The following is a 26,536-nucleotide window of genomic DNA, read 5'->3' as shown; positions in this document are numbered from 1 at the left end:
CATGACCACAGCTGTGAGAGGAAAACCAGGCAAGATTGACTCAACACCAGAAAAAAGGAAATAAATAATAAATGAATAAATAAATAATTATAATAATAATAATAAATATATATTGTGTCGCTGTTAAAAATGTGCGAGTGAGGTTGTACAATTGTCTGTGAGCGTTTGTCAGGTTTTCTACTCACCTTGATGCTTCGCTGAGCAGGTGTGCGCTGACCTTCAGCGTCTCTTGGTATTTATATTCTACCTTGAGTAATCAGCGTCCGATAAGAGCTCTGCACCTCCTACTTCCAGGCGGGTGATGCGGGTTCGAGGCTGAAGGGTACAGGGTAACCTTTCTCCATTCTAACCTCTGAGTATTCTTCCCAGTGGGAGATTTTTATTCATCGACAGCAATGTACACGGCCATACTAGACTATTATCGTCTGTGTGATGATCTAATACGAAACCGTGACCCCGAGGAGTCCTCTCTGGAAACATGCACAGAAACAACGATGGGCAGCATAGGATATTCTTATCCTGCAAAGTTTCTTAAAACAAAGTTGAATTTATTTGTTTAAGTGAAAGTCCACTTTACTTTCATTTGTTGTTTTCTTGTACACTTCAGGTGGTGGGGATATATATCTATATCTATATATCTATCTATATATCCATTTTTGGAGGATCGCTTCCATTCAATTGCATAGAAAAATAGCTCAAATACACTAAATGGAAAAGGGAAGGGAGAAAAAGAAAGGCTGAGGTTTCACACAGGATGGGTGGTGCAAGGTTTCCTGTGGCAGTTTTTCACCAGAACAAGACTTTCAAGCGTCTTTTAACAGAAACATGCAGATCGACGTTCACAGTCAATGCGAGTGATCCCCCAAATATGGCGGCTTGCTCCAGCAATGTGACATATAGTCTATAATCCCTATAAGACCTATAATAATAATAATAATAATAATAATAACGATAATAAATATAGTTGCAGGGATTTTGTATCTTTTGACTTCTGCAAATCTGGCAAAGTAAGGAGGACCACAACGCCACTTCAAACACAAGGTTATTTAAGAATGCAATGTCTACATTTAGAAAAAGACCAAAGAGATAAAATATAAATCGAACATCCCTGCAGTTCTAGCCCGGAAAAAATTCAGAGGAAAATTAAAAAAAACTGAACAATTCCAATAATAATAATAATAATAATAATAATAATAATAATAATATATAATTGGAATAAATAATATAATAAAAGTATTTTTTTTATTATTTATTATTATTTGTATAATATATTTTATATTCAATATGCAAGCTCTAAAAAAATGCCCCAAAAAATAAAACATTTTGTAATATACATTGTACTCAAAACAATTCACAATAGAATTCTGACAAAGTTAGGAAATATCATTGGCTACATACATGCAGGTGGTGCAGCTGAGTTATTCTTCGTCACCTCCTCACGTTGCATCGTCTTCGTCCAATAAATGTTTTGTATTGATCAGGTGTGAGCGGTACGACCCTGCACTGCTGAAGACGTCCAGCTGGTGGCGGTCATGCAGCTCCAAGCTGGTCTGCCAGCCGCCAATAAACGACAAGAAGAAGAAGAAGAAGAAGAAGAAGAAGAAGAAGAAGAAGAAGAAGACGACGGAGCCGCTTCCGCCACTTCCGCTTCCGGCGGAAGTTGCGCCACAATTCAAAAGTGCAGCCCGCGTCTGGCGTCCGTCGGGCTCAGTTTGTTTGTTTTACGACGTTGATTTAGTTTGTTGTTGTTGTTGTTTTTTTTCTCTCTTTATTTGTTTTATTCTGGTTTATTATAAAATGGACCCGACGTCTGTTTTCTTCTCCAAACTGAGGAAACTGGCGGTGACTCTGGAGACGGAGAGCGAGAAGCTGCAGCGCGAGTACCAGCACCGCGACGACCCCGGTGAGGCTGCAGGAAAGCACGTAGAGCTATTATGGTTATTATGGTTATTATGGTTATTATGGTTATTATGGTTATTATGGTTATTATGGTTATTATGGTTATTATGGTTATTATAATTATTATGGTTATTATAGTTATTATGGTTATTATGGTTATTATGGTTATTATAGTTATTATGGTTATTATGGTTATTAGAGTTATTATAATTATTATGGTTATTATAATTATTATAATTATTATGGTTATTATAATTATTATGGTTATTATAATTATTATAATTATTATGGTTATTATAATTATTATAATTATTATGGTTATTATAATTATTATAATTATTATGGTTATTATAATTATTATGGTTATTATGGTTATTATGGTTATTAGAGTTATTATGGTTATTATGGTTATTATAGTTATTATAATTATTATAATTATTATGGTTATTATAATTATTATGGTTATTATGGTTATTATAATTATTATGGTTATTATAATTATTATGGTTATTATAATTATTATAATTATTATGGTTATTATAATTATTATGGTTATTATAGTTATTATAATTATTATGGTTATTATAATTATTATGGTTATTATGGTTATTATAGTTATTATAGTTATTATAATTATTATGGTTATTATGGTTATTATAGTTATTATAATTATTATGGTTATTATAATTATTATGGTTATTATGGTTATTATAATTATTATGGTTATTATGGTTATTATAATTATTATGGTTATTATAATTATTATGGTTATTATGGTTATTATAATTATTATGGTTATTATAGTTATTATGGTTATTATGGTTATTATAATTATTATGGTTATTATGGTTATTATGGTTATTATAATTATTATGGTTATTATGGTTATTATAGTTATTATGGTTATTATGGTTATTATGGTTATTATAATTATTATGGTTATTATGGTTATTATAGTTATTATGGTTATTATGGTTATTATAGTTATTATAATTATTATGGTTATTATAATTATTATAGTTATTATGGTTATTATAATTATTATGGTTATTATAATTATTATGGTTATTATGGTTATTATGGTTATTATAATTATTATGGTTATTATGGTTATTATGGTTATTATAATTATTATAGTTATTATAGTTATTATGGTTATTATAGTTATTATAGTTATTATAATTATGATAGTTATTATAATTATTATAATTATTATAGTTATTATAGTTATTATAATTATTATAGTTATTATAGTTATTATGGTTATTATAATTATTATAGTTATTCAAGTTATTATAATTATTATAGTTATTATGGTTATTATAGTTATTATAATTATTATAATTATTATAATTATTATAGTTATTGTAGTTATTATGGTTATTATAGTTATTCAAGTTATTATAGTTATTCAAGTTATTATAGTTATTATGGTTATTATAGTTATTATAATTATTATAGTTATTATGGTTATTATTGTTATTCAAGTTATTATAGTTATTATAATTGATATAGTTATTATGGTTATTATACATTTACATTTACATTTAGTCATTTGGCAGACGCTTTTATCCAAAGCGACTTACAAGGGAGAATAACATTCAAGCTACATTGCGACAGAGATTAGTGTAACAACAACATTGGTGTAACAATAAATACTGCAAGGTGGTGCTAAGTAATTGTAGGTTAGGACAGGAGGTACTCACTGAAGAGCTGGGTCTTCAGGTGCTTCTTAAAGACAGAGAGGGAGGTCCCCGCTCTGGTCATTTTTGGCAGCTCGTTCCACCAACGTGGAACTACAAATGAGAATAGCCTGGATTGCCGTGGCTGTATGGCCGGCAGAGCCAGGCGACGCTCATTTGACGAGCGCAGCATCCGGGGGGCAACATGTGCTCTTACAAGAGCATTTAAGTAGGCGGGAGCATTCCCAGCAATCACTCTGTAGGCCAGCATCAGAGACTTGAACTTGATGCGGGCGGCTACAGGTGACCAGTGGAGCTCGATGAGCAGCGGAGTGACATGTGCCCTCTTTGGCTGGTTGAACACCAGTCGCGCCGCCGCATTCTGTATCATCTGAAGTGGCTTCACCGCACAGGCCGGCAAGCCTGTTAAGAGGGCGTTGCAGTAGTCGAGACGGGACATCACCAAGGTTTGTACCAGCAGTTGAGTGGCATATTGGGTCAGGTACGGCCTGACTTTTCGGATGTTGAGTAGTGCGAAGCGGGAGGACCGGGAGGCTGCGGCAACATGGTCCGAGAATGTCAGTTGGTCATCAATAATGACACCAAGATTCCTTGCAGCCTTGGTAGGAACAAGAGATAGAGAGTCGATCTTAATATCAATGTTGTGATAAATACCTTGTTTGGCCGGGAAGACCAGCAGTTCCGTTTTCGCCAGATTTAGTTGAAGATGATAATCCTTCATCCATGTGGATATGTCAGCGAGACAATCCGAGATCCGCGTCGAGATAGTAGGGTCGTCTGGCGGGAAGGACAGATAGAGTTGAGTATCATCCGCATAGCAGTGATATGAAAAGCCATGTGAGCGGATGATCGGGCCCAGTGAGGTGGTGTATATGGCAAAGAGGAGGGGTCCTAGCACCGAGCCTTGGGGCACCCCTGTGGTGAGGTTGTGAGGCACAGACAGCTGGCCTCGCCATGTCACACTGAACGAGCGCCCAGTAAGGTAAGATTCGAACCAGGAAAGTGCACTGCCCGTTATGCCCATGCTTGAGAGTATGGACAGGAGTATGCAATGATTGACAGTGTCAAAAGCAGCTGATAAGTCTAGCAGAATGAGGACCGAGGAGGCAGTCCGAGGAGGACCGAGGATTATAGTTATTATGGTTATTATAATTAATATAGTTATTATGGTTATTATGGTTATTATAGTTATTATAGTTATTGTTATTAATGTTATTAAAGTTATTGAAGGTGAATGTCACCAGGACGGGTCCGCTTCTCAGTGGCACCGCCCGCCTTTAAAAACACCCTCCCGGTGTCTGCCAAAAAGTGATCGTCCGCCAGGTGGGCGTATAAGCTGTCAAATATGATCCCTTATTGATGAAACCAAGTCATACTGAGTCGTAAACAACCTTTTAGTCACAGGGTAGGAGCTGCAATCACTATTTGGCAAGTGGAAAACTGCATTTTACAAGTTGTATTGTTCCCTGAAATGTATTTCAACACGTAAAAAGCGCTGGGTGGCTTATGATCTTTTAAATATAACTCTCATGAATGAAACCAAGTCATTTGAGGCATAAATAATGTTTCAGTGACAAGGTAGATGCTGCAATCACTCTTTGGCAATTGGTTCTTGGCGGACCATGACTTTTTGGCACGACACCGGCAGTTTGCAAGTGGCTCCAAACGGGGGGAACGGGACCATGGGTCCTTCAAGAGGTTCCAGGGGGTCCCCAGAAAAACGAGCCATAGTTCGACTCCACCATTATTTAATTTCCAAATTAGTTGGGCTGTCACGGTCATGAGATTTTGGTTGACGGTTACTTGTCAGACAAATAGTTGTAATTAAGTAGCTTGAATGTTATTCTCCCTTGTAAGTTGCTTTGGATAAAAGCGTCTGCTAAATGACTAAATGTAAATGTAAATTAAAAATAGTATTTTTCCATTCAATGCTACTGTGTAATAATATAATAATAATATTGTGTAATATGTCTATTGCGGTAGAGCTACCTTTTATCAATGAACATTTGAACCTCCACCCAAAAGATGGGAAAGCCTTGTCGTTGTTGTAATCTCTAAATGCTTTAAGCCTGTCTCAGTACAATAAAGTACCTTTTTTTTAATTTATTGTTTTTCTTCTTTTTTTATCCGGGCCCAGTTGTGGCGTGAGTGTTAGAACCAGTCCATCTACCGGTGTTCTCACCAGCCGGGTCCTCGCTTGACCTCTTATTTCTCCCTTTCAGAAGACACAGAGAGAGGCATGCAAGCCTATCACGGACTGTCCTCCGAGATCAGGGAGCTCAAGGTGAGTGCAGGTTCACAGGTGGAAGACAACGGTGCATTAATACGTGATCGAGTTAAGAGTACCAATTTTGGATACCTGCTCGTACAAAGTATCAATGCAAGTTTTTATTTTAAACGGTTCTGCAAATTGGCCAATGTAAATGGACCATGTGGCACGGTGGCGCAGTGCATTGCACTGCTGCCTCACAGCAAGAAGTTCCTGGGTTCGATTCCCGCCTGGGGCGCTGTTGGCACCGTGCTCCGGCGGGTTATCTTCCAAAAAACAGGAGCCTTTCTGTGTGGAGTTTGCATGTTCTCCCCGTGCTCACATGGGGTTTCCTCCACCTCACGTCAGTAAGGACCCCCACCCAAAACATGCCCACATCATGGTCTGACCAGCAATGGACATTTATCACCTGGTCCCCGGGCGCGTCCACGTATGCTGCCCACTGCTCCTGGCTGTGGCCCCGGAGGAAGGACAAGCCAGGATGGGTCAAAAGCAGAGGAGCCATTGCACCGGCCACCATCAAGCATGTGCATGTGTGTGTGCAAGCATGTGTTGTGGAGTGTCGTGTGACGTTTAAAGACTGTTTCTTCTTCTTTCTTTCATAACCCATCCAACATTTTGCCTTTATTATTTGTTATTTATTGATTTATTCCATGTTCTGTTTAAAAGTCATACATAATACAAAACTGTGATTGACAAAATTGTGTGTACTTTATAATAATAATTATATCTTTTAATATATTTTATTATATCTTAGCTTAGCAGCAACTCTTCGCAATTCAAGTCAGAATTTAAGTATCAGATTATTTCGAGAGTACATGTACATGAGCACGGTGTCCAACCTGTATCTGTTCCCGTACTGGTGCATTAGGTCCGAATCTGTGATAGAACAGATGTGAAACAATTGTGTGATTTTTTTTAAATTTATTTTTTATTCCCCAATTAAAAGCTTAAATGGAAAAATGTCCAATTGAAAGTGCGTCTTGGTTTACTCCGGGTCACCTTTGTGCAGGTTGTGATGCGGGAGCAGTTGGCTCAACAAATTGCGAAGGAGGACGAGGTGAGTTGTCTTCTAGAGGCCTACGCTGTGATGGGACAGAGAATCAGCCAGGACGTGGAGCGGCTGAAGGGACACTGTGAGGCATATGGCTACCGAGCTCCCCAACACACACAGACTGCCAGTAAGTCAGATGTTAAGACCAGGACCGCGTCGTTCAAACCTTTACTGCAGATGGGGCTGCAGATATTCCTCTATAAACCCATTCTAATTCCTATGCTTTATTATTTTTAATATTCAAATTTTGAATACACAATTTTAGTTGGGGGGGGGGGGGGGGTTATGGACAACAAAGCAAATAAAAAACTCTAGATGTATTGAGATGTACTTTTACTCTCTACTGTGTTTCGGCACAGCCCGCTAGCCGGTGTTTGGGGACCTCTGCACCAGAGGACATTCCGTCGGTGGCGGTCGGGTTTATTTCCCACTTTCATCGCTACGTCTCTGGAATTACTGGACGTTCTGGTCAAAGGCGCAGAGTGAACCTTGTACACGCGGTGAAACGCCGGAGGAGGGGCAGACGCGCCCGAGTCCATCTTGGCAGACATGGCGCCGTTATTCATCACATGTGAATTGGTCTCCTAACGTTAAAAAAACCCATTTATAATCAATTATTTGTAAAAAATACACAATCAAGTGCCAATTTCAGCATTCGAATAGTGATTTATTTATTTTTTTTGGAATTCTATTTGAATTTCGTTCCTGAAGCCCTGCTTTAAGATATCAACATAAAACACATACTGTGCCACAGATCGCATATTACCTTAAAGTATAGCAATAAGTACGCCAATGCATCAAATAGTATGTGAAAAGTACCAGGATGACAGACTAGAGCCGTTCAAATAGCCTGGTATTCAAACGCTGCACGTTACCCAGAGTGCATTGTGCCCAAATATGCAATGTCGTCATGACAACATGCTGAAAGGAAGAGGAGCGGCTATATGACGATGTAGTATGTCCAAGAAGACATTGTTCTTTTTACTCGCATCCTAAAATATTCTGGAAGATAGTGCGCGTTATCTAGTAGTGCTACAGATACTACCCTGCTTTCACGTGTTCCACTCTGTTGTCAAAGGTCAAGGGGCGGACGTCACCGCACCACCAGGGGGAGGGGAGGGAGGAAAGGAGAGGGACGTCCCCCCGACTCCCCCCAAAGCGGCCCCCCCTCCCACAGCTGACCCCATGCGCACCCCGCAGCTCTCCGACTTCGGCCTGTCGGCTCTGCAGCTGAGGAGCGTGCTGGCGAGCGTGGAGCTGTGCTCCAAGGCGCCCCCCATGCCCGAGATGAGCCGCCCTCCTCCCTCGCTCTTCGTCGTGCCGCCGCCACCGCTGACGCCCAAGTGCACGCTGCGTCTGGACGAGAGGGAGGAGCTGCACACGCCACAGATGAGAGACTTTGGGATCTCGGAGCACACCATGTGCCTCAACAACGACTTCACCATGGACCTGTACCGCAGGGATGTGGACACCCACAGGTAGTGTGTGTGTGTGTGTGTGTGTGTGTGTGTGTGTGTGTGTGTTTCTTTCTTTACGTTTTCCTCCACTCCAAAAGACATGCATGTCATAGTGGGACCCTCCTGCCGATGTCCTTATGCAGGGCATCGCTCAAGATCTGGAGTTGTTCCCTGTATATATATATATATAAGTATATAAAATAAAATGTGTGTCTGTGTGTACATATTGATTTGCTTACATATCACAACTTTATTTTTCCCAGTTATTTATGCCGACATCTTGTCACATCCTGAGCTGCTCATGGGTGTCGTTTAGACTCAGTGTCCAGAGGTGTTCGCTGTTTGATTCCACCCCCCTCACAGACTTACCTTTGAAAAATGTATTTGTGGGGGGAAAAAAATGTAGATTCATATGTCATGTAATACCAAAAAATTAAGATATTGTGATTATTTTCTGCGGTGCCCCTGCAGTTCCTTTACGGCGCCCTAGGGGGTCTCTGACCCTAGTTTGGGAACCCCTGCTTCATTTACATAAGAGCTTAACTCAGGTTCTTCACCCTCACAAAAATCACAAGATGTTTACTTTCACCGCCTACCCAAACCCGAAAATACACCAAAGAAGCTGTTTGGCAGAACTTTAATACACAGTTCTGCATTTTCAACTCTGAAAACCGAAAGATATTAGATGATAGAAAAACACAGGATCCCTAAAAAAGAGAGAGAATGGTCGAGATTGATGTTGCGCTCTGCCCTTCCTCCCAGACCAGCGAGCAGCAGCAGCATCGTCGTCCCTCCTCTTCCCTCCGTCCTGTCTGCCCCGGGTAGGAAATGCTCTCACATCTCTAGCGTTTCACTTAAACAACACGCGCTGAAAGCAAATTTCCACCCGCTGCTTGAGACTTTTATTTCCTTTATCTCCTTGTTGGAGTTCTTGGCATGGACACAGATTTAAATTGATTGTGATCTGCCAATGTTTGAGTCCCCAAGTATATACTGTAAATGATTCCAATGACAGGTCTGAGCCTCGTCGAACACGTTGCAGTGGCGTTTATTTTTCTGGGACTCTGAATGGTGATGAAGGTAATGGTTTTCTCTTGTTTCAGACAGCCTGCGGGGCCCAGAGTCTCCTGTGAGGGGAACCCTGGGGACCCACATCCCAAAGTTTGGGGTCCCGTGTCCTCCACCCCCCTCAGTGTCCCTGGTGGGACCTGGCAACCAGCTGTCCACTCCTGAGATGCCTGCTTTTCAAACCCCTTTCATCAACAAACTCATCTGCTCCAGCAAGGTAAACAGTGCATTCATACATAAAATCATTGTTGTTTTTTATTGTTGTTTATTATTATTATTATTATTATTATTATTATTATTATTATGCCACCTTACTGGAGTAGAATGGCATCGTTGTAGAAAATTGGATGTTTTTTTTTTTGTTTTGTTTTTTCCCCAAAAGGTTTTTCTCCTCATATTGTCAGATATATTTCTGTCCACTACCCTGCTCTCCATCCATCCTGGAAGATGGAGAAGACATTAGTGTTGGTGTTATCATTAGTGAAATGATACTTTGACTATATAAGAGCCCTGAATGACGGCTCTCAGGCGTCTTTTTTATTATCAAATTGTATGAAATGTGTTGACTTATATGTTTTGTGTGTGTGTATATACAGATAAATATCTATATGGATATAGAGATATATAAAATGCAAATTTTTGCCCTTTTGTTTGCTTTTGTCCTTGGTTTGCAGAAAATGGACGACAAGCCTTTCCTGGACCTTTCCTCGCCGGTCAACGGGGAGGCTTCCTCCAGAATCGCCTGGGAATACGACATTCCAGACCAGTCCATCGGAGCGGGCGGAGACATAAAGACGCCCGAGATGCCGCGTCTGGAGTCCATCGTGGGGAACTCTCTGTTCAGTGTAAGAGCCGCGCCAGCGGGGGGGCACCTACACATTTTAAAAACAGACAGTGAGGTCGTCAGGATTATGACCGTCGTCTCAGAATTTACTGTAACTAAATGATTTTTTTTTTTTGCCTGGAAATTTCTTGGAGGGGCGGGGTTCTTGGATTTACTTGTCTAAAATCAACATGAAAACACGTAGAATTTTCTGGCGGCTACTAAGTCTGTCTGTCTGTCTGTGTAGAAATCTGCAGGAGAGGTGAGGAGGCCCAAGCAGGGTCCGGTGGGCAAGCCCGGTGTTCCCAGTCTGGAGCTGGAGGGGCCCGCTGAGGGGTCCGACCGGTGGACCCCCCCTGTGAGGAGGGTGGCCCCGGAGCCCGGCACCCCTGAGATGCCGGAACTCAGCTCTGTCACCCTGGATCTCTGTAAGGTCAGTCTGCCGCTCCAGAGACGTAATGTGGGGTGGGATGCACGAGAGGGAGTTCAAGGAGACGCTTTGATGCCTTTGTTTCCTCGCTGTGCAATGACTCTAAAGTTTTCACAATCCTTGCGAAATTACTGCGAAAAAAAACAAAAAAACCCCACGTACAACTGAACTTACAGATTTGCGAATGACATTGCAAGTTTGGAGGAAAAGCTGCTGCAAAAGGAAACATTTTCGGTCGCAATCACAACAATAAGTCTGGAAGGTCCCGGAGGGGCCGGCTTTACACCGTTTCCTTGTTCCCCGAACTGCAGCTGATCTCCCAGGCTCAGCCCGGGAGCCCGCCGCCGGCAGCAGTGCAGCCGCCTCCCAGGGCATCAGGGAAAGAGAACAGGTACCAGCCACTCACTCCACTACAGGTTGTATCAGTAAGATCTGCACCGCTTTAAACTGCCACGACACCGGCGCCGACCGGAGGCCGTCCCGGCGAGCCCCGCCCGGCAAGCTTCTCTTTCAAACTTTCCGCCCATTGTTGTAGTTCGTTCAGCTTCTGCTGCCGGCCTGTCACCTCCCGATGCACTGTCCCCGCTGGTCGCGTTTTGATTTGCTTCTTGCGGAGGTGTCACGTTTATTTCCGGGGACGTGCGCGACCGATGCGCCAAAATCACGCCGGGCACGTGGGGCGGCCATCTTGGATCGGCGTAGTTAGAAGCAGGTGTGTTAACGCCTTCAACGCCGCTCCCCTCTCCCTCCGCAGGGCGCTAGCGCTGCCTCTGGTGTCGGCCGATGAGTTCCAGGGTTTACCTCGCTACCTGAAGCAGTTGTCCCTGGCCAGCCTCAACCAGGCCATCCAGAAGATCAACATGGAGACGCGGCAGCGCGGTCAGTCGGGGTAACACGAGCAAAACATGAGAAACATGAGAAACGTGAGCCATCTGCAATAAGACTTGTTGAGAGATCATACAGAGTACATAACGATATACCGAGCTGATGTGTGTCATGTTGTTTTTAAGCCTTGAAAATTAATATGGTAGCAAATAAAATCAGATGGTGTTGTCACCGGCCAGTCGTTGAGTTTGGCGGCCTTGAAGGAATATTAGCTCTTTGTCTATTATCCAGATTTAGTTTAGATTTATTTCCATGTGTGTCCTGAACTGAAATACCAACAGGCTACATGCTAACTGTGTTAGCTCAGTGCATGGCTGCAGAGGGGATCAGCTAGCCTAGCTCCTGTGAAATTTGGGGAACACACCTTCCATCTCAATAACTGGTCAAAGCCCCATTCACACGGCACTAGTTGTATCTGAGAACCCAACGCGATTTTTGGAATCACCAGAGGAGCCTAGAATAACAGGAACGCTGCTATTTGATAGACGTCTTAAACTTTATATCAGTGAGATTTATTTGCTGATTCAAACCAAAAAAGAGGTTTGAAAAAGCTCTCTATGGATGTCAGACGCATTTTACAGACAACCTTCACATGCAAGCGCTCTGTTCACATTGTTGTCTCTCCTGCCTCTCCTCTACAGGAGAAAAGGCGGAGTACCCGATAGCGGAGCTGAAGAATATTGCTGGCGTGGGCGCCAAGGGTGCAGTTTACTTCCTGTGTCTGGTGGAGCTGAGGAGGATGGAGCTGGTCCAGGGCGTGGGCTCCGTGTACAAGCTGCTCCACCACAGCTGAGGAATCACACGTCAGATGGAGTTTTAGCAGGGCTGGAATGTGGCACTCAACACCAGCGTTTAGTGTAGTCATGTTGCTAATTCAGCGGTTTATCTTCAGCGCCGGGGAGCCCCAGAAATCAAACTAAGGATTTGAACGGTAAATGTGTTGTTCACTTTTCATTATTTTGAGGCTAGACTCAAGTAAAGCATCATGACTTTTTATCTCATGAGTTTTTGGTATAAAAAGTGAGGTGGCGTGAAGGTATCTGTTGGTACCAGTGTTGAAATGGCTAAAGTGATGCTCAGCGCTTCTTCCTGAATGCTTGAATTAGTCTAACACACCGCACTCACTTTAGTTTCATTAATCCGTAAAGGTCTTACCTCAATGCTAGAATGGCAGGACTTTTGTATCGTGGACCCATGTAAATAAAGTTCCTAGTTTAAAGGTTATTTGATTTTGTACTCACCTAGTAGTACTGTTTCTCTATGGTAAACTGTATGTTAAGTATTAAATATTGCACATGAGAATGAGGTTTGAGTCCGAACTTTGATTTATTATTAAACACTTAAAAATAAAAAGTCAAATAATTAATAAAATCGAGTTTTATTCCATTGAAATATGACAATCTTATAGTAGGGATGACTCGCTAAAGTACCATATTTCAGTCAATAGTTTTTTATTCTGTGCTAAAATATCATGATAATGTAGTTTGTGCCCAGAGTGAAAACAGCTACATCAGCTCCACAGCAGGTCACATGCTAGTAAAAAAAAAAAAAAAAAAAACAGCTGAAAAATTAAAGCTTCTGAACTTTTCACCAAAATGCTTACGAAACAAAATATCACAGGACTTAAGTGTCTTGATATTTTTCTTTTCTTCCTGGAGAAAAGTCACGTGATTCGTTGAATTCAGAAGATAACATAGAAAAAGGAAAAAAAAGAAAAAACAATCCAAACAAAGCTTCATGGATGCATTTCAGCATCACACACTTTTGACAAGACCCACAGGAGCACACAACAACACGGCCATTGAATGTGGAATCGAAACAGACGGCAGGACGCCGTGGGAGACGAGGCCTCAGTAGGGCCTCATGCGGCCAGGCAGCGGGGGGGCTCGGTTTGGGGGAGTGATGGCGATGTCCAGATAATCCCCGATCTGAAAACGCTGGGACTGCAGGGTCATCGAGTCGTCCGCTCCCTTCCTCCCCGACACCGTGTTGCCGATGTCCTTCACTCTGGAACACAAATAAATTAATAAAAGCGACTGGTGAATGAGCCCACTTGTCACAAATAGCGACGCGTTGCCCAAATGCAAAGAGAAAGCTGGAGCTCGACTGGATATTGTTTATTTGAAACGATTTACCAAATTTGATTTTATCCTCTCAACGCATTTTGGTCCGAGGACCGTCAGGGGAACATCAAGTAGACACAAACGACGGCCGAAGATGTTCTAAATGTGCCCCTCGCCCACCTGTAGAGCTGCCGTTTGGGCTCCGGGTAGACGATGGCGAAGCTGAAGTGGGTGCCTTTCTTCCGAGCCTCTGGATACACCTCCTTCACCAGGCTGGTCAGCTCCTTCAGCGTGGCGTCCATCCTGCGGAGGCGTCATCGGATTCGTCCGTCATCACTTTGTTTTCGTGATGAGTTCTCTATTGCAATGTCTATTCTGTGCAGAGCTATAGCGCCTGTTCATTCAGCTCTCTCTCATTTCTTGGTGTTTCTGCCGATTAACCACAATTTCCCTTTGGAATGATTAAAGTATCTATCATATACAGTACAACAATCAGCCACAACATTAAAACCACCACTATTAACCACTAATACAGTGTAGCTTCGCCTCCTGCTGTCAAAACAGCTCTGACCTGTTGAGCCATGGACTCCACAAAACTCTGAAGGTGTCCTGTGGTATCGGGCACCAAGATCTCAGCAGCAGATCCTTTAAGTCCTGGAAGTTACAAGATGGGGCCCCCATGGATCAGGCTTATTGTTCCAGCACATCCCACAGACGCTGCATCGGATTGAGATCTGGAGAATTTGGAGGCCAAGCGACACCTTGAACTCTTTATCATGTTCCTCAAACCATTCCTGGACATGTTGTGCAGTGTGTCCGGGCGCATTATCCTGCTGAAAGAGGCAGCTGCCATCAGGGAATACCGTTGCCATGAAGGGGTGAACTTGGTCTGCAACAATGTTGAGGTAGGTGCTACGTGTCAAAGTAACATCCACATGAATGCCAGGACCCAAGGTTTCCCAGCAGAACATTGTCCAGAGCATCACACCGCCTCTGCCGGCTTGTCTTCTTCCCATAATGCATCCTGGTGCCATCTCTTCCCCAGGTAAACAACAAAGACGCACCCGGCCATCCACATGATGTAGAAGAAAACGTGATTCATCAGACCGGGCCACCTTCTTTCATTGCTCCAGGGTCCAGTTGTGACGCTCACTCATCCATTGTAGGTGCTTTCAGGGGTGGACAGGGGTCAACATGGACACTGTGAGCTCCCATACGCAGCAAGCTGCCATGCACTGTGTGTTCTACACCTTTCTATCATAGCAACATTCACTGTTTCACCACTTTGTGCTACAGTTGTTCTTCTGTGGCATCGAACCAGACGAGCTAGACTTGGTTTCCCATGTGCATCAATGAGCCTTGGGCCCCATGACCCTGTTGCCGGTTCACCGGTCGTCCTTCCTTGGAGCACTTTTGGTAGGTAGTAACCACTGCATAGCAGGAACCTGACCAACAAGACCTGTGGTTGTGGAGATGCTCTGACCCAGTCGTCCAGAATCACAATGTGCTCCTTGTCAAAGTGGCTTAACACTTAAGTTACATATACATATATATATATATACACATATATATACATACATATACATACATACATACATACATACACACATATATATATATATACACATATATACACACACACACACACACACACACACACACACACACACACACACACACACACAGAGAGTATAATCCAACCCCTTGACAGGGGATGTTGGAACCCGATGATCAATGTTTTTCACATCACCTGTCACTGCTTCTAATGTTGTGGCTGATCGGTGTATAATTAAATGCAATTCAGAAGCTGTAAGATCCATGTGTAAAACCTCTGATATACAAAAAAAAAATGAAATTGCCAATAGCTGGTATAGAGGAGGTTAATGTAGCCATTTAAGACCTAAAGAAAGACATTAATATAACTCATTCTTCTACCTTTCATTTAAGGCAAACCTGCAGAGTATAATTTGAGATCTAGTGATGTTTCACAAATTCAAAGTACTTTTTAAAAACCTTTTTTTTTTTTTTATAAACTTTCAGATGTACTAATTCAGCGTCTCACCAGGTGTAAATCTGCAGTTCACTGGCCGGAACGTTCCCCCGCGCGAAGTCGTCCATTCTGTGATGCCGACCGTTGTTGGTGGTGAAGACCCTCAGCAGGAGGGGACACGTCTGGCGGGAGCAACACGCAAGGAGAGGATGAGTACAGTACAACCACCACCACCACCACCACCACCACCACACCTCCACCACCAGGGAAACTTGATTGTCTCCCAACGGTGATATAATGGAAGTTATTTTTTATTGTTATTATAATTTAATATAACTCTCTATCATTATAATACATTTGCATTTCACTGTGGCGGCTCTTTTCCCACAAAGAAATGAAATCATTATAAATAAATGAAAAAAATCGGTGAAATTACATTAGTGTGTGCAAAAAAAACAACCCAGAAATTAAAATTGATTTAAAAATTAGTTTGTGAACGAACGGGGAAGATGAAACTTTTTTTTTTTTTTTTTAATCAAAACAAATGAAAGTTTTATGAAGTTTTATAAACTTCCTGACGCTTGTGTTTGTTTATTAGCACCACGACGATGATGATGATGCTGCTGCTGCTGCGCCGCCGCCGCCGCCGTGTTCTCACGATACATTTATTCGTGTGTGATTCAGTTCATTTTTTTCTATTTAACGTTCTTTTCCACTCGGGGGCTTCGTGTCCTTCGCTGCGTTTCGCTGCCGCTTCGCGTGTAAACACGTTCTGATCGACGGTTCTTTTCACCTTCGAACCACAACAACTCACCTTTTCTCGGTCCACCGGTTTCTCCGGCTCCTTCTTTATCTCTTCCTGGGTGACTCTGGATTCCACGGCCATGTCTTGCGGTTGCGGTGCGGGTGAGATCGGGCGGAGAGGAGCGTTTAACCCGAAATCGCTTCTTTAATCTGGAGAAAGTGGGAAAAAAGAGCCGCGGACGCTCCGAGCTCAGCGTGCACAGGCGGCGCACAGTGATGACGTCGCGAGCCGCGGCGACGTCCAATCGCGTCGCCGCCCGCTAACGAGACGCTTTGTGCCGCGTTCACGTCCCCGCGGGAAGGTGGGAGCTACGAGCTTCCGGCTCGGAGATACCGTTCGCCGTTCACAAGCTCTCGAGGCCTCGGTCCCGCTGGGGAACTCGGAGTTGAGCTTTGATTTGCGTTGCTTGGTTTCCACAGCTTACAGGAATGGCAAACAAGGTTAATTGGCCAATACAAAACCAAATAGCCTTTAATTCACCTCTAAATATAATACATCGACTGTATCGTAAATCAAATAACGCACGCTGTCATGTGTAAACTGGCCAACATATGATACAAGCTTTATTTATTATAATCTTTATTATATTCCAGATCATTTACATTTCTCGCTTCTGCTGATCGTTGTCTTGGTAGTGCAGTAGAGCATAAAACGGTGTAACAGACGTACATCTGGCAGCTCTTGACTATAACGTCAACAAAAGCAAACGTCCATCTTGGGTTTGACAAACGTGTAAATTCCAAATTGTTGTGTCGATTAAAACAACACGTCCGAGCAGTAATTCCCGTGCGACTCGAACGCAGCATCAAGTCGCAGTTTATGCTGCATTCCAATGAGGGCGGACCTCGGAAGATCCTCCTTTCTGCTTGGAAAATTTTCCCAATACGGTCGTAATTTGGGGACAGGTCGCCTGGGTCCGAGATCACCGAGATAACAGATCTGATGTGATAATACACAGTATTAACGGCGAACACGGTCCCCAGTTTGCATAAATGTCTTATTTGAAAACACGTCCGATAGTACTCTGTAGCTTTTATGTAACGTTAACACGCGTTTTTTTTTTTTTACTTTTAGAATTCACAAGCTTGTGATAAAAACACAAACTGACCCGCGTCTGGAGCTGTTTTCCCCGAGCAGAGACAATGGGACACATTTGGCTCGGAATTTGGTAAAAAAACGGATTCTGAATTTCCGAGCTGTGCCCGAATGCATCATTTTCCCGTCAGGCCGGCCGCCATTTTGGGAGTCAAAACACTCAACAAACACCACGCACACACACACACACACACACACACACACACACACTCACGCACACACACTATGGTTCACACCTGCGTGGTAGCCGGCTGCAGGAACAGAAGGACCCCGGGCACCGCACTGTCGTTCTACCGCTTCCCGCGGGACCCGGAGCGGAAGCAGCGGTGGATCGCCGCCGTGAACCGGGAGGGTTGGGAGCCTAACGACGGCAGCCGCCTCTGCAGCACGCACTTCATCTCCGGTACGACCGGGGACCTGTCACCAAAACAATGAGAGAATATGATCTGAGGGATAGTCCGGCGTTCGTACGCAGATATGCTGCTTTTGATAACACTATATATTTTTAAAAGCGTAAATAACAACAACAACAACAACAACAACAACAACAATAAATAAACAAAAATAAATCCTGATTTTTTTTTTAAACTATATCCAAACTTTAAAGTGGTAATCCGTATGATTATTTGATATAAACAAAATCACATATTTAATCATTTGTTTCGCGGGCACTTTTGAAGAAACCATTCAATGTAAAGCATGTGCTCCACTATGTGTTGTTTCCCTTGTTGGTGGCGGGGTCCGCCTTTTCTCATCATCAGGATTAGTTAAAAAAAATTCAGCGTATTGATCATGGTCACTTCGGCACGCTGCTCGGAGGAGCAGGGATCGAACCGGCGACACTCTGACTCCCACCGAGAAGTGAAAGGCAGCCGCTGTAAATTTTATAACCGTAATAGCTAGGTGTTGGCCGTAAACTGTCGACGTGAATCGATATGGGTCTGGAGCTGCTCCCCGGGCGCCACCACATGGCAGCCCACTGCTGCTAGATACGTAAGATGCTAGGGTGCCCGGCATTCCCCCCCCAGAGGGAATAAGAAAGAAAAACAAAAACAACATTCAGAAGGAAAGGGCAGCACCTGGGATGGAAAAACATCCCCATCACCTCAAGCGACTAAGAAAAAACCAATCGATCGGAAGAAGGTGATCTTTGTTGAAAACAAACTTAAAGTCTTGAAGCAAAGACGAGGGTGAACCCGGATGTTGGAAGAGAACGTTGGTGGAATTAACCAAACGCCTGTGATTTTATGCTTCAGCACTTAATTTAAACTTAAAATGAACTAAACCAGATGTGTTTTTCATTGCCGAGCAGATGATGGAAAATGTGTTTCAGCGTGGATTTAATTATCCAGGTTCTCTTACCACCTCCACTTTTGTCCTTTTATTTTATATTTAATTTGCAGGTAAACAGGTGAAGAACCCGCGGTCACCAGATTATGTGCCCTCTGTGTTCACCGCAGCCCCTCTATCGCCAGAGATGAAGGACATGGCTGCCTATGAACTCCCGGACAAGCAGGAGGCTCACGTGGAGGCGGCCAACGCCCTGCTCTTCCTGCAAGGGCAGGGCAGATCTCCTGCGGGGCAGGACTTGGCCTGGACTCCCAAAGTGGAACCGGGGCAGGACAGCACCCTCTCTTCCCCCAGCGATGATGACGATGAAGGCACCGACGACGACGAGGAGGATGATGACGACAGCGAATGTGCGCAGGATGGCACGAGGGGACGGAAGGGCGACGCCCAGCTTGACTTCGGGGTCCTCCTGAACGCCCTGAAAAAGGAGAACCAGGCCCTGAGGGAGACTGCGGAGAAGATGTCCCTCTCCGAGGCCTCACTCAAGAACGACGCGGAGAAGGTGAAGTTCTACACCGGCTTGCCCAACTACTTTGTGCTGGAGACGGTGATGTGGCTCCTGGCGCCGCACATGGAGGGGATGAGGAACGCCCGGCTCTCCAAGTTCCAGCAGCTGCTCCTGACGCTGATGCGTCTCCGGCTGGACCTGCGCAACCAGGACCTGGCCTACCGCTTCGGCGTCAAGGTCGGCACGGTAAACAGAACCGTGCACCGGATGGTCACCGTCATGTCCTCCACTCTGGTGCCCACCGCCGTCTTCTGGCCCTCCAGGGCGGAGCTGCGGAAAAACCTGCCGGCCGCCCTGCACGCCTCCCACCCCGACTGCGCCGTCATCGTGGAGTGCTTCACCGTGTCCCTGGAGGGGCCCGTTCCCCGTGGGAGTCAGCGGGAGGCGGCGGCGCCGGGCCCGGTGGGGCCTCTGGGGGGGGGAAGCCGGAGCGGCATGCTGAAGTACCTGATCGGCATGGCTCCGCAGGGCGTGGTCACGTTCGTCTCTAGGGGAGTGCTGGGCAACGTCAGCGACAAGAGCCTGGCGGAGGGATGCGGCCTCCTGTGCAAGCTGCTCCCCGGCGACGTCGTCCTGGCGAGGCGCGACCTGGACATCGGGGAGTCGGTCGCCGCCCGAGGAGCCCGGTTCAAAATCGCTGCCAGTTGCCGTGACAACGGAGAGGGCTGCGGAGGCTGCGTTGGCTCCTCGCCGGCCGACGCTCCCACCGAGCTGCTTAGCGTGCACAGACACGTGGAGAGGGTTATCTCCACGGTGAAGCAGAGGTACGCCATGCTGACCGGCCCCGTGGAGAGCCCCTTCACCACCGCGCCCTCGGAGCGCACGTCCAACCTCTCCACCTTCGATAAGATTGTCCAGGTCGCCTGTGCCTTAAACAACCTGTGCATCTCTGCCGCTCCGCTGGAGTGATGGAGGAGCCGCAGGCGCTCAACGTCCCTTTACGGCTTTGGAAGCAGTCCGTGTTTTCCCCCTTCATCCTTGTGTCAACACGACATGTTTACCACAGGAAATTTGGTTTTGAACTTATCCGATTTCATGTCAGTACACACTGTGACTGACCCCGTGAGCTCAGCACTGGTCAGGTTATGTTTGAGAACATGATTGTCTTTTTTTTTTTTTTTTTTTTTTCCCTCCCACCCCGGGGTGTCATGTCATCAAGGCTGTGCAACCGGGAGCGGCTCGATTTCCAATGAAAATACGGTTTAAAAAGCAGGTGAAATATTTTCATGTTCAGAGGGCACGCGACGGGGACAGAAATTAAATATAGCGATGCTAAAATTCCTGTGACGGGAGAGAACTCAGAGGATATGTTATTTTATTTGTAACCGATACCTAATGAAAACATTTATTTAGGTGAACTACAGGGACGCACACCTTGATTTAACTGATCTCTGCGCAGTTAAGTGAATAAAATTGCGTCCTTGTTACCTTTTCACCGGGCTCCGGGGCAGTGCAGTGGGGCATTGATTTTCGCCGTTGATTGAACTGTGATTCATGTCCTTTCAGAAAAACACCATCAGTCATCAGAGGTCCGCCGAGTCCATTAACCGTGCCCCCAAAATGAGTTTTTAAATGTGATGAATATTGAAGGGATGTCGTGTGGAACGGCTTCCAGAAATGGCCACAGTACAACTCGACAGTCTGATCTTTTCTCTAGTTACAAAGTGGAGATTGATGATGATGATGAGGGTGGTGGTGGTGGTGATGCTGATGATGATAATGGTGATTACTTTCTGATCAAATATTCATACATGCAACAGCCGTGAAAACCTCTCTTTTTCTGGAAGGACCTTTTGTCATGCTTCTACTGAGGTGCAAATCGTTTTCCTCCCGGTGCTGCACCGAAGTCCCCACATTGTTCAGAGTTCAGTGAGCAAGGGTCGGTGCAACTCGAGTAAAATCAAAACAACATTTTATGGGGATATTGACAAAGAAGACCAAAAAAACCCACATTCTTAGGTTCTGTTGGTTCCGACATTACACTTGAATACATCCAAAAATGAATCAGCAACCCCCAAAATGATTTTTTTTTTTAAAGAATGGACCTCCAGACGTTACGGTGGTTACCAGACAGAGATGCTTCTAGAAAAACGAAACCCACTTGATCTCTCCAACCGAACGGGACCCGCCCTTTGCAGTCCAGCTTGGCACAGAAATGTAGACGATCAATGGGAATTTAGCTGGGAGTGGCTTTGCACAGAGGGCCCCCTCCGCCCTGCGGGGCCCCCTGCATCCTGCGGGGCCCCCTCCGCCCTCAACCTAAATCACTACCACGCCGGGAACAAATCGATGAAACAGGATAAATGACACAGTACTTGCCGCACTGCACGTAGTTCCAGGCTGCGGGCGGAGCCGCACAAAACAAAATGGCGACGCAGGAACCCGGAGGCATTTTAGAGTGTTACACCAGCAGATGCCGGGGGGGTTCCACCGCTCCCACCGACAAAAATCTGATCTTGTTGGGTATATCGTGCGCGTCGGAGAAATATTGGAGAAAAGCACCTCCACGTCCTGATCTTTTTGACCTACGGCAGCACGTTAGGTGTCGGTATTGAAGAGAAGCGGATCCAAAGTCGGTTCCCACGCTCCACCGACCCCCGTCCAACGGCCCGAGTCTTTACCGTCCGCTGAGCGTTACGGATCGGAATCGGTACCTCATCTCGCCGGACGCCGTTTGGAGCTCAGGAACGGAAGCTATGGAGCTTCCGGGTCAGCGGAGGTTCGACCTCTCCCCGAAACACGCTCCGCCCCCGGGGGATGGCGGGCCGTGAGGAGCAAACCGTGTCTCACATCCCTGGTCATGAACCACCCCGGGGTCCGGGAACAAAGCAACCCCGACATGCGTCTGCACCGCTCCACATAATCGTCAGAAAGGCCCTTTTGAGAGAAAACACCCGGCCAGAGGCAGCGCGTCCCAGCGAGGGAGACACTCAGCGATTGTTTGTCATCGGCGGGGCGGAGGTTAAGCTTTTAATTTTTTTTTTTCTGATGTAGGTTGAGCGCGTCACGAAAGGCGGAGGCATATCTAAAAAGACGTGGAGCTTTTTGACCTGAAAGACGTGTTCGGAGCGAGAGAAGAACGAAATGAGGCGGCGTTTCGGCCTCTTCCGGTGTGTTGTTTTTTTTCTTTCTTTTTCGCTGAGAGCTCCCCCCCTGGTGGTGCATCGGTGCAGACGGCGTCGTGGCAGGGGATGGGCTGCACCCTCCCTTTTTTTTTTCATCCGTCCTCGTTTCGATCTTTAAATCCGCCGACACCGACCCCTCTTGCCCTCGCATCCGTGTTCCGTTCGCCGCCATCATTGTAGTTTTGCGTTTTTTTTTGTTTTTTTTTTCTGTTTCCGGCACCTCGCTCCGGAAGTAGGCGCCAGGGAATCACTCTGCGCCCCCTAGTGGCACAGGGTGACATAGGTGTGTTGGGACACGTTCTCCTGCGGTTCCGTCGTCTTTTGAAGTAGCCTCCGCCTAAACTTTTGCACTTTGGGAATGTGACGCCAGCGCGTTTGGCGTCGTTCGGATTCTAAATTGATTGTACGTGTCTTTGGACCACGATTGTTCTTTCGTGCGGAATGAGGCACTTGGCGTTTAGATAGTTTGTCGTGTTCCCTCCTGATTCGGCGCCGGTGCAGGTTCCTTCCGTCACGTTCAACGTTCCCTCTCGGTGAGAGTTTACTCTCCAAGTCAAAGGTCATTTCACGTGACTGGACCCATTTGTCCGGGTGGTTCCTCCGCATCGCCCCAGGGGCTCGTGCCTTAGCGAGTGAGCCTGGCGCTGCTGTTCTACCGAAACGGCCCAAGACGCGTACGCGCGTTGGACACGTTGGAGTCCCCCCTCTCTCCGCTTTGGTCGCTGGACGTCTGTTGAGTGTGAAACGTTTGTCTCCGCCACATGGTCACCTTCCGTGCTACCTTGAATGTCTATAAATTCGCATCGATGTTGTTCCACGCTTCATGTTGTTCCTCTACTTACTGTATCTCGTGCGGAGGCTCCGGCCTGAGACTGAAACGGGTGATGAACATGAACATCCTCAACTTGGGTCTTTCTCACCGCTCCCCGCCCAGCAGCACGCTACGATAACACTCTCCACTGACGTTTTAAAGGTTTGTTTTGTGTTGTTTCTTAGTGACTTCCAGCCACAAAAAGAAGGACAAACTGCTCGGATGAGAATTTGAAGTATCCTTTCATACCAGACACTCGAATGTTCCTTGACGTGACGTTGAAGACGTACAGAACATTTGGCTTTTTGTGTTCTTTTCCTTGATATAAATCCACGTTCACACGTAGGTTCTGTGTTCGCTGTGTGGATTATTAGGGTTCCAACATGAAGCAGCGAAACCTTCTGTAACTGCTGGAATTCCTATTCTTCTTCTTCTTCTTCTTCTTATTTAGTATTTTCTCCTGTATTTTGCCCAATCACTCATCCATACATCAGTAACTTTTTGTTCATTTCTGCACACATACACACACCGTCCAGGCCATGCGTAACACGGCCACAAACAATGGCACTGATTGGCCCATAGGGGGCGCTATAACATGCATTCTGAGTAAAAGGCCCATTGCTGCCGCCACGTTTGTCCAGCAAAGTGAAACTTGATACTCATATGCAGCTCGCCATCCTAAACAATTTTGCAATCGGGACATATAATGTCCGCCTATAATTTTTCTTCGCCATTTTGAATTTTTTGAAAGACCTTTTGAAAATCTTCTCAAGAACCAAAAGTCCGAATGACATGAAGTTTACGGGGCAGGAGCTTTGGTAAAGACGTGCAATTTGCTGCGAGTTAATGACACAGTAATAAATCCACTTGGATGAGTCAGGGCTGCTAGAAACATGATGGTAAACATGTCTACCATGTGCTGTGATGATAATCTTGAAATTTGAATTTCTTGCCTTTTTGAAAACCTTCAAAAATCTTCTCAAGAACCAAAGCAGCGAATCACACAGAATTTGTGAGGCAGGGTCCACTGAATACGCATGAACATAGTTTGAGATATGCTTAGGATGTGTTAAAAATAGGTGAAATTGTTGAAAATATAAATTTTTTTGAATAAAACCCTCAAGAACCGGAACTCAGAATGACACCAAATTTGCAGGGCGGGTCCAGGAGACAGGCACAAACACAGTTTGGGGAAAGCTAAGCGATTGGTCAAATAAATGGCGTTTAATAAGTGACCTCCAGGCCTCTTTGGCCTGGAGGTCACTGTTTGCCCCGGTACAGACTCTACCTTCAAGGTCAAGCTGTTTGTACTGTGCACGTGGCACAACTTCTGAGGCACCGTCCCACCCACCCGGTCCCAACCACCCACTGGGACACAAAACAGAACACCTCTGGGCCCACAGCGGCCACGATAATAAACACTCTGTCTAGGGCTGGTTGCTGCATCCAGGTGGATGTAGAGAGGTGCAGGGTGTTACACGGGTGGAGCTGGACGTGTAACACGTGTAGTCGCTTCTTTCATTCGCTCCTTGTCATCCAGTGGAACCCGGTCCGTCGCTGCCGTGCAGCTGAATTTGTGGTTTATTTTTCTGCTTTTCGTCGATCCATTGTGTTTGTAAAACTTATGGACGCACGTGTGGAACAAGTCGAAGCGGAACCTACAAATATACCATAATATTCCAAAAAATTAAACCAACAAGAAATACCTGTAAACGATAAAATCCGATGTTGTACAATGCAGCGTATCAATTATCGATGAATGGAGTATTTATCAAGGTGTGTTGTTGAAACGAAACAAATGAAGTAGAGCGGCGATAAGGTGACTTCATTGTTCGAAGGAAGTCAAGAAAAAGTCTCTTCACGGGTTGACAGGGACCCGCTTCATATTTCGGTCGGAAGTTTTCTTTTCGACTCCTGAGACTCAGTGGAGAGGAGAAACCCCTGCGGTTTACAGTGGTTCCCAGTTGTCTACGCCGTGATGCCGCTCGTGAAAAGGGAGTATTGGGTGCACGGGCTTGTGTGCAGGGGGAGGACAATCAGACGTTCTGCTCTGGATCGACCTCTCCGTGGACACCTCCGATCCTCTCCCTCACTTCGCAAAACAAAGCACGTCGGGAAAGCAAAGGCCAGCGTCGATCGGTGTCGCCGCTGTTTGAATCCCTCGTGGAAGCCATGGAGGGTTTTCGCGGAGAGCGACGACCGTCCCCACTCCGGTGGCGCCACCTTCGACGCCCTCAGCTCAGGTCCCGCCAGGGGAAGGTTTTGGGGGCGAAACGTGCCTTCAGCTGTCTCTTCAGCCCCGTGCCCCCGTCTTCTGAGGGTGTTCTTCAAGTCCGGTTATGAGCTCCGTTTACCCAGCATGCCCTGTGAGTTCCATCCCCAAGCGATTCAAAATCTCGACGAGGCTTTCCCCCCCCAAAACACACTTGTGACTCCGGGGGGGCTTCGCCGTTCAGATTCTACGGTTAACACGTCGATGACCCCGGCGGGAGGAGTGCAAACCCTTTTCCTCGGTGGAGCTCAAATCCCGGCCGGACCCGGTGGGGGGGGGTCACATCCGTCGATGACTATAATTGAGGGCCCCCCCCCGACCCCCGAACCTCTCCGTCTTCTGAGCTCGATGGCTGTGCAGAACACGGTGGTTCCGTTTTTTAACGAGGCCTCTGAGCACACCTTAACGTGGCCGCCGCGACGGACGGATCGCTTCTCAGTACCTGTACGTGCTCGTGCCACGGAGACGCCTGACCTTCCGGGGGCCGCGAGCAGAAGGGGTCGTGACGCCGCACGGAGAGGTCACCATCGCTTATAAATAGAGGAACATGCACAGCCCGTCCGTCGTGGCCGCCGGGCTCGACCCTGAGGGGGGGGTCATTCGTTTTTCGGTTTCTGTGTCCGCTCACGTTCATTTTTATTTTATTTTATTTTTCTCGCCCCGTGCGCTGGTGTCGAATGCATGTGTCCCGACGTCATGTTTGGTAATCTCCATGTGTTGCTGTTTTGTTTTTTTCTTTATTCTCCTTTGCTTAGACGATTGAAAATTAAAGGATTGAAAAAGACGCCGAACCTCTGCTCCTTTTGACTCTGAAACGACTCCTTTGACTGGTACACACTTTGGAATCCCCTGGAGAACGCCCTGAGATCCACGTCATATTGATACTGTCTTAGCTAGCATGATATTGTGAAACAGTAGGATAAGCAAAC

At 45.6% G+C, this 26,536-nt stretch overlaps 2 protein-coding genes across 2 annotated transcripts; one reads left to right on the top strand and one right to left on the bottom strand.

Annotated features, from left to right (window-relative positions):
* Positions 1-1,797: 1,797 nt before the first annotated feature.
* Positions 1,798-12,819, top strand: ska3 (spindle and kinetochore associated complex subunit 3; the record flags this gene model as incomplete). Its single annotated transcript, XM_080018951.1, has 11 exons — positions 1,798-1,903; positions 5,825-5,886; positions 6,884-7,052; positions 8,004-8,403; positions 9,145-9,203; positions 9,486-9,667; positions 10,125-10,295; positions 10,521-10,706; positions 11,015-11,094; positions 11,458-11,582; positions 12,230-12,819. 11 exons carry the CDS (start codon positions 1,798-1,800, stop codon positions 12,379-12,381), a joined length of 1,692 nt encoding a protein of 563 aa, XP_079875077.1. The 3' UTR covers positions 12,382-12,819.
* A 147-nt stretch (positions 12,820-12,966) lies between these two features.
* Positions 12,967-16,645, bottom strand: sap18 (Sin3A-associated protein). Its single transcript, XM_080019159.1, has 4 exons — positions 16,456-16,645; positions 15,714-15,823; positions 13,832-13,954; positions 12,967-13,595 (listed from the first exon to the last, which is right to left on the bottom strand). The coding sequence occupies exons 1-4, from the start codon at positions 16,525-16,527 to the stop codon at positions 13,439-13,441; spliced, it is 462 nt and encodes a 153-aa protein (XP_079875285.1). The 5' UTR covers positions 16,528-16,645; the 3' UTR covers positions 12,967-13,438.
* Between the last annotated feature and the right edge of the window lie 9,891 nt (positions 16,646-26,536).

The sequence above is a fragment of the Zeus faber genome (assembly GCF_960531495.2).
Source record: "Zeus faber genome assembly, chromosome: 18".
Lineage (NCBI taxonomy): Eukaryota > Metazoa > Chordata > Actinopteri > Zeiformes > Zeidae > Zeus > Zeus faber.
Note: the sequence above shows the minus strand (reverse complement) of the source record. Positions and strands in the feature narration are given on the sequence as shown.